Here is an 8,490-nt window from a genome sequence, read left to right as displayed (position 1 = left end):
TGCCTACCTTTCGGGAGCGGGTGGCGGCTCTGCTCTGCCCCTACTCCAATTGGGGTGTCCTGACTACCACGCCGGCAGTTTGCTGGGCCTGTTCCAGGCGCAGGCGGTGGCTCTTCTCTGCCCCTACTCCAATTGGGGTGACGCATGTACCACGCCGGCAGGCCGCTGGGCCTGATCCGCCAGTCTGTCGCAGGTCTGCCTACCTTGCAGGCGCAGGCGGCGGCTCTGCCCTACCCCTCCTACCATGCCCGCGGACCGCTGGGCCTGTTCTGCTGGTTGGTCGCAGGTCTTCTTACCTTGCGGGTGCAGGTGGCGGCTCTGCTCTGCCCCTACTCCAATTGGGGTTACGTGACTACCACACCGGCGGGCCGCTGGTCCTGTTCCGGGCACGGGCGGCGGCTCTGCTCTGCCCCTCTAGCTTGATGACAAAGTGAGTGAGACTCGGGTGTTTGTGACTCACTTTCTTTACCAAGAGACCAACTGTTTCTGTTGCCGCTGGTATCGATGAAGTTCTCTCCTCTGCCGCTTTCTGATGACATCAGATCTCTGCCATGTTGGTATCCCATGCGAATGGCAGCATTTTGTTCCCTTTGCCGGGTGACCAAAGCAACGGGGGAGTCCTGACCGGCCCTCACAAGCCCCGTCTCAGTCCTGTTGCCACTGCCTATGAAGGCTCAGTTGGTAATTACCTCCACAGTATTCAGCAGGACCCGGACCAAGAAGCAGTTTCCGCGGGTTCTTTTTCCCTGGGCCAGAGCAGTCTGGGAGCCGGAATTCGGCCGCTCCATGCTCGGTGTATGTTCTGATAGGAGCAGGCTCCAAGAAGCATTTTCCGCAGGTTATTTAGCACTGAGACTGAGTAATTTGTCTGCGAGCCACAGGCAAATGGCAGCCTGAAATTACCTGTTCTATGGCTGAATGATCTGCTATCAGTCGAAAACAGGGATGTTGATGTCAGCTCTCCAAGATGGTGGCCGCTGCCTTCCTCTGTGGTCTGACCGGAGTGGAGAACCGAATTGGACCGCTTCCTTCCCCCATCTCAAACCCAGAATTCAGCACTGAGTACGGTGATCGCACAGCTGACAGAAGCCCGCAGAAACTGCAGCACTGTATCTTTGCGTTGCTATCTCCTCGTTTTCCATTTTTCTATTCTTTCACTTTCATTCTACTTGTTCCCTTAGAGTCTCCTGTAGATTACATAAAGTTGTATTTTTTTTAGATTTAGTATTTGTTTTTGTAAATTTTTTTTATTTGTTCTTTTTAGATATACATGACAGTAGAATGTTCTTTATCATATTATACATACATGGTGTATAACTACCAATTCTTGTGGTTATACACAATATGAAGTTATACTGGTTGTATATTTTTATATCAACATAGGAAAGTTATGTCATATTCAATGTATTGTCTTTTTTAGTTTCATCTTCACTCCCCACTTTGTCTCTTCTGGTGAACTTCTCTTCTTATCTCCCCCACATTATTGTGTGTTAGCATCAGCATATCAGAGAGATGATTTAGCCTTATTTAAATGATATTTTTATTCAAAATATTTATTTATTTAGTTGTAGTTGGACACAATACCTTTACTTTATTTATTTATTTTTATGTGGTGCTGAGGATCAAACCCAGAGCCTCACACATGCTAGGTGAGCATTTCACTGCTGAGCCACAGCTCCAGCCTCTTAAGTGATATTTGAATTCCTCTACATTTAATGTTCACCAGTAAATTCTAATCATCTAGACAAATAGAACTTAAAGTTAAGGACTCAATTTCATCACTATATACATGGCAGTCTTAAAGAAACTGCATATATGTAATAAAAATTCTTTGAGTATGTCTTCAAAATATGAGTTTTTTGGCTCTTCACCAATCCAGTGGGGTGCAATGCTCAAATTTTCAGAAGACAATTATTCCTTGAAATTTCAACATAAAACAGAAAAAAATTGCTTTACAAATTCATACACTGGCAATCACTTAAGCATCTAGAAACATTAGATGTGGATTAGGACTCTCTGTTTTTTTTATATATACTATGCACACAACAAAGTAAAACAAAACCCAAAGATATAGGAACAATGCTTACTCTTGCCTCTTTGTAAGCACACTGGCAGGGTTCTCCAGAGAACCAGCACACAATATGTATTACCCAAAAAAGAATTTTGCTATTCACCCACCCAAAAATATTTCATAAGAATTTTATAAAAATAAATTTAGAAAATATGTTATATTTTACCACTTCTACTTTTGATATGCATCAAGCACTTTAGAGTACCTAGAAAGTCTAGATATTTTCAAATAAGTACTTAGCATTGTCAAATATATATACAGTTATGAGAAGTAAAATACACACAGCAAACAATGGTTATAATGTGAAAAAATTTCTTTTACATAAAACCAGTCTGGCAAAGGGTACATTAGTCTCATGTTCAACATATTCTCCATGTCCTCTCAAGCCAACTGAACAGATGTGGTCTCCTGGAGCCATTAAGGAGAAGTCAAAGTGTGTCCTAGTATGCACTTATTGACCAAGCTTTTTGATGTCCAGTAACCTTCTTGAACCATTGAACTCCCCGTTGGCTTCCACAGGTTTTGTTGGCTGCCATGTTTTCTTTTTGCAAGGCTACAAACCCACCACCCAAGGTGCCATTTTCTTAATGCTGGCTTCAGCTAGGATGGACAGAATTGGGCCATGATACTTGGCAGCTCAGGGGTCCTGGGTCCAAGGCAAGACAGGTCAAAGCCACAATCAGATCATCCAGGTGGGAGAAGAGGTTTCCAGGTTCTTTACAGCCTGGGCCAACCAGTGGACATTTTCAGTAGAACCTCTGGGTGTCTTCATGGCAGAGGCTACAATTTTTCCCTTTTATCCCCACCACTCCCATCAGCCTAGGGCTGGAGAGCCCCAGGGTTTCTCTGGGAGTAGGTCATACTCTGTTTCTTGCCACCGTTTCTGATGGAACTAACTTGGCAGTTCCTTGTTTTAGATTTAATTCTGTTAGTGCTTTTGGTTTGATATGTGTTTTGGAATAATACATTAACAATCAAATTTTTCTTTTTTTTTTTAATATTTATTTATTAGTTCTCGGCGGACACAACATCTTTGTTTGTATGTGGTGCTGAGGATCGAACCCGGGCCGCACGCGTGCCAGGCGAGCGCGCTACCGCTTGAGCCACATCCCCAGCCCCAAATTTTTCAAAGTGATGAAAAATTTGTTTTTTAATATTTTTATAATTGTTTTTATACTTTGCTTAATGGTTTAACTTGCAATTCATTGCTTTTCATAGTGGCATGCTTGGATTCCTCTCATACTTACCATTATATATCTTTTAAGTTTTTAATTTTTCACATGATATCACCAAGTTTCTAAGACTGACTTTGAACTTAAGGTCCTCCTTGCTCATTCTCTTCCATGTTGTTGGGACTATAGCTTTGCACACTGAGTATGCCTCCTTCAGTCAATTTTTCTTAAGGACATCTTCACATACACAATTTCTGCCTATTTATGTTAGCAATTTTTGTCTGAATTTAGCTCACTAAACTTTTTTTAAATAGTTATTTAGTGTTTTTTGTGTAATTCATAATTCTTAGTATCTTAATGTCAAATCCCTAATGCTATTTGTCACTTTCACTTTATTTGCTTTACTATTTTAATTATTATTTTATTTTTTTACTAAAAACAGCCAACTATAGATAATATAGTCATTTTTGAAAAAAGCATGGACGTTTTTATTTAAAAAAATACAGGGAAGTATAGAGCTAACATTTTGAATCCTACCTAACTGGGAGGATATGCAAAAAGATTTCAAGTTCAAGGCAAATTACAGAGAATTGGATACACCGTCTTTCAAAAATTTTAAGAATGAGTTTTGTTGTAATTCACTGTTATAGCACCCTTAAACTTAATTTCAAGCATGACACATGAAAATTAAATGTTGAATGACTGCATGATTCAGAAATGCCAGTACTAAATATGTATGCATAAGTGATTAAATCAGCATGTTTTGGAGATGTCTCCACTATTGGGTCTATTGCAAACATTGTTCTCAATACTCAAGATATGGGCCCAATTTATGTGCCCATCAATGATTAAATAAGTAAAAATACTGTATTTATATGTTATTATTATTTAGCTATAAAAAGAAATATGTTGCCATTTAAAATATTATAATATGAAGATGCAGGACTTTGCATTAAGTGAAATATAGCAGAGGGTCAGTTTCAGGAGCATCTGACTTATATTTGGAAGTCAGAAATTTAGAGAGTATAATTGTCCTAACCATGTACTGTGTTTTGTGCATTGTTGATATATTGTTAGTCAAAGTCTGCGAATTTTTATTTTAATAAGCATTAGAAGGTCAAGAGATTTTTTGTACCACATAGTGAATGTGGTGTATTATATTCTTGATTAAATAGTAATGGAATGAATGCAATAATTTGTAAGCACAAAATTGATAATTATATGGGATAATGCATATGCTAATTCACTTCATTTAGTCATTTCACCTTGTATATATACTTTCAAATACCGTGATGTTAGTAAATACAAAGTTAAACTTGTCAGTGAAACATATAAGAAAATAATAACTTTTTTTTAAAGCCATTAATTATTTTGATTGCTTTGTGTTTGGCTTCATCCACGGGATATGGACATAGGCTGTGAAAGGTTTTTATAGACTTTCAATCTTGTTTTAATTGAAAATCTTCTAGACACATATATGTATATTTCTCATTAAAATTTTTGTCCATATTTCTTCTTAAATTTCCATACCCTCTTTACACTTACTGAATATCTGTTGTATTATCATCCAAAATCTACCTGTTATTTCCAGGTTTGTGTTTATGGTGGATAGAAACCTATTTTCAGACACTCTTCAAAAAATACCAAACTTTTGTATATGTTTTGTATTTCCCTCATTCTACCATGAGTGAAGACAGCTGGTAGATATTTCCTAAATACACCATGCTATATGATAGAGAAAGAAAGGCTATGGTTGATAAAAGTAACATACTTTTCTTTCCTCTACTGTATTATTCTACTTTGTAATGTACTCAGCTTGGATACTGTGGTCTCTACAATAGTTTGAATAATTTTTACTGGTAAATCAATCTTTACATTTTTATTTAACTTATATACTTATGGAGTAATGATGACTTTGGATTTCCTAATCTGCACCAGTGCCAATGTTTTTACATTGCTATAATTGTATAGGTTATTATGCAAAATATATTCATCCCAGTTTAGTTAGTAAACTCATATTTATTTGGATTTCATTTCAGCCATGAATTCTCATCATGCCCAACAATTTTCACTAGCACAGGGAAAAAATATATATTTCAAAAAGTGATAAGTAGAAAATATGGACATTTACAACAAAGAAAAAATATGGAAAACTCTAAGTGAGTGTGAACATCAGAAATTATATTATCAAAAATCCAGCCTTGTTCACCACCAGAGAATTCATATTGGAGAGAAACACTACAAATGTGAAGAATGTGGCAAAACTTTTAGTCAACAATCTTATCTAATATGTCACAGCAGAATTCACACTGGAGAGAAGCCCTACAAATGTGAAGAATGTGGCAAAACTTTTAGTCAAAAAACAGGCCTTATTTACCACAGAAGAACTCACACTGGAGAGAAGCCCTACAAATGTGAGGAATGTGGCAAAGCTTTTTGTCAAAAAACAGGTCTTATTTACCACAGAAGAACTCACACTGGAGAGAAGCCCTATAAATGTGAAGAATGTGATAAGAATTTTAAAATGAAATTAATCCTTATTATCCACAGAAGAACTCATACTGGAGAGAAGCCGTACAAATGTGAAGAATGTGGCAAAACTTTTAGACAAAAAAAAGACCTTATTCGCCACAGAAGAATTTACACTAGAGAGATGCCCTACAATTGTGAGGAATGTGGCAAAGCTTTTCATCAAAAAACAGGCCTTATTTGCCACAGAAGAACTCACACTGGAGAGAAGCCCTACAAATGTAAAGAATGTGGCAAAGCTTTTAGTTGTAAAACAGGCCTTCTTAACCACAGCAGAACTCACACTGGAGCAAAGCCCTACAAATTTGAAGAATGTGACAAAGCTTTTAGTCAAAAATCAAGCCTCATTTACCACAGTAGAACTCACTGGAGAGAAGCCCTACAATTGTGAAGAATGTAATACAGCATTTAAAAGCAAATCAGTTCTTATTATCCAAAGCAGAATTCATACTGGATGGAAACTCTACAGATGTGCAGAATGTGGCACAGCTTTTAGTCAACAATCACACCTAATATGCCACAGAGAACTCACACTGGAGAGAAGAAATACAAATGTGAAAAATGTGGCAAAGCTTTCAGTCAAAAAATAGGCTTTATTTACCACAGAAGAACTCACACTGGAGAGTAGCCCCACAAAGGTAAAGAAAGTGATAAATCTTTTAAAGAAAAAATCAATCCTTATTATCCAGAGCAGAATTCATACTGGAGAGAGGTCCTACAATGTGAAGATATGAAAAAAGCTTGTAGGAAAAGCATATTACCACAGCATAACTCACTGAAGAAAAGCCCTCCAAATGTAAAGAATGTGGCAAATCTTTTAGTCAAAAAATGTACCTTATTAACCACAGCAGAACTCACACTGAGAGAAGCCCTACAAATGTGAAGAATGTGATAAAGCTTTTAAAACCAAATCAGTCCTTATTATCCACAGAATAACACAGTGAAGAGAAGCCCTATAAATGTGAACAATGTGATAAAGCTTTTAACAAAGAATTGATTCTTATTAACCACAGCAGAACTAACAGTGAAGAGAAGCTCTACAAATGTAAACAATGTGGCAAAGCTTTTTAGTCAAAAAAATAGACCGTATTTCCCATAGCAGAATTCATTGTAGGGAGAAGCCCAACCAATGTGAAGAATGTGACCAAGATTTTAATCATATATCATATATTACTAGACATCAGAAAAACCATACTGGAGACAAGCTCTACATATGAGAATACTGTACCATTTCTTTAAGAATGGGCCAAAATTTAATCCATTCCAAAATGATCATATCAGAGAGAAATTATCCAAATATAAAAACTGACAATGTGACAAAGTCTCCAACACTTGTTTACCCATTACTCTGTACCTGGATAGGTACTGGTTAGAGTGATTACTATGAACCTGAGAATATGTACTGGTTATGGTTAGAGTGAATACAAGTGGAAAAAAATCTTTCAAAGCTTTTGGCCATCTGTTGCTCAAACATTACTGATCAATGGAAAATTCATACTCCCAGAAATTCTAAGAAGTTAAATAATGTTTTCAAACCTTATTCAAATTTTAAATTTATTTAACATCTGAAACCTCATGTCTGTTCTAAAGGCTGAACAACATTTGTCCAAAGTATATGCCTGATATAACAGCAAAACATTTATAAAAAACACATTGACAAATATAAAAATATAGTAAAGTCATTACTTATTCTTTAAACCTTGAAGTATATGAGGATCAGAAAGAGGAAACTTATTTAAATATAGAAAATAAGTAATTGTCTTAAGCTTTTTGTTAAAATTTATTAAAAATTATTAGGTGATATAGTTAAAATAACAATCATAAATATCATACATGCATAGTGGAGATAGCTCATCTTTGACAGGTTATGAACTTCTTATAAATCAAAGATTACTAAATATTCTCACTTTTTAATACTGGAGAAAGCAATTATAAGAAATTTTTTCCTCAGATTTTACATTAAATTGTAATATCTTAAACTATATTTTTGTACTGTGAATTGAATTTAGGAATGTTTAACCACTGAGACACATTCCCAGGCCTCCTGTCCTCTTTTTAAAACTTTCAAACTAGGTTTTGCTAAATTGCTTAAGACTTCACTAAGCTGCTGAGGCTGACTTTGAACCTGTGAAAGTCCTCAGCTTCTCAATTTTCTTGGATTACAGGCATGAATCATAATGCCCAGTTCACAGTGTATTTGTTACCTATATTTACAATATGCAATGTGTTCATATACATAAATATTTGTTAACATGTTAATACTCATATATTGAATCATGTTATTATCTCAGAGATAATATTTACTTTACTCAATATCCTTTACTCAATCCTTTACTCAATCCTTTACTCAATATCCACTTGAGTAAAGGATGTATATAACAGTAAAACATACTATTTGGTAAGTAGTACTGTAACATCTCTTAATTATTTCCCACATTTTAATCAAACTTATTTGGGAAATATAATTTGTGTAAGTCAGATGTTTATACTTTTTTATTTGTATTTATGGAGAAATTAAGACAGTTATAAGAAGGACATAGAGATATATGAAAATAAGCCACAGATTTTTATATATTGAATTACAACATTAACATTTTACCTTATGTAATGACTTTTAAAACCTGTGAAACTCTGGAAAGTCCATAAAATCTTTAAATCATGGAGATTATGAATACCCTGAGACTGAGAACTTACAGTGCATATTTTATTTAAAGAAGT

The 8,490-nt window shown here is 35.8% G+C and overlaps 1 protein-coding gene across 1 annotated transcript; it reads left to right on the top strand.

The window, feature by feature from the left end:
* Window positions 1-5,320: 5,320 nt before the first annotated feature.
* LOC125614697 (putative zinc finger protein 702) lies at window positions 5,321-7,433 on the top strand. The gene is made up of 2 exons (XM_048797609.1): window positions 5,321-5,693; window positions 5,946-7,433. The coding sequence occupies exons 1-2, from the start codon at window positions 5,363-5,365 to the stop codon at window positions 6,161-6,163; spliced, it is 549 nt and encodes a 182-aa protein (XP_048653566.1). The 5' UTR covers window positions 5,321-5,362; the 3' UTR covers window positions 6,164-7,433.
* The last annotated feature ends 1,057 nt before the right edge of the window (window positions 7,434-8,490 follow it).

The sequence above is a fragment of the Marmota marmota genome, unplaced genomic scaffold (assembly GCF_001458135.2).
Source record: "Marmota marmota marmota unplaced genomic scaffold, marMar, whole genome shotgun sequence".
NCBI classification, from domain to species: Eukaryota; Metazoa; Chordata; class Mammalia; order Rodentia; family Sciuridae; genus Marmota; species Marmota marmota.
This window is presented reverse-complemented; position numbering and strand designations above follow the sequence as displayed.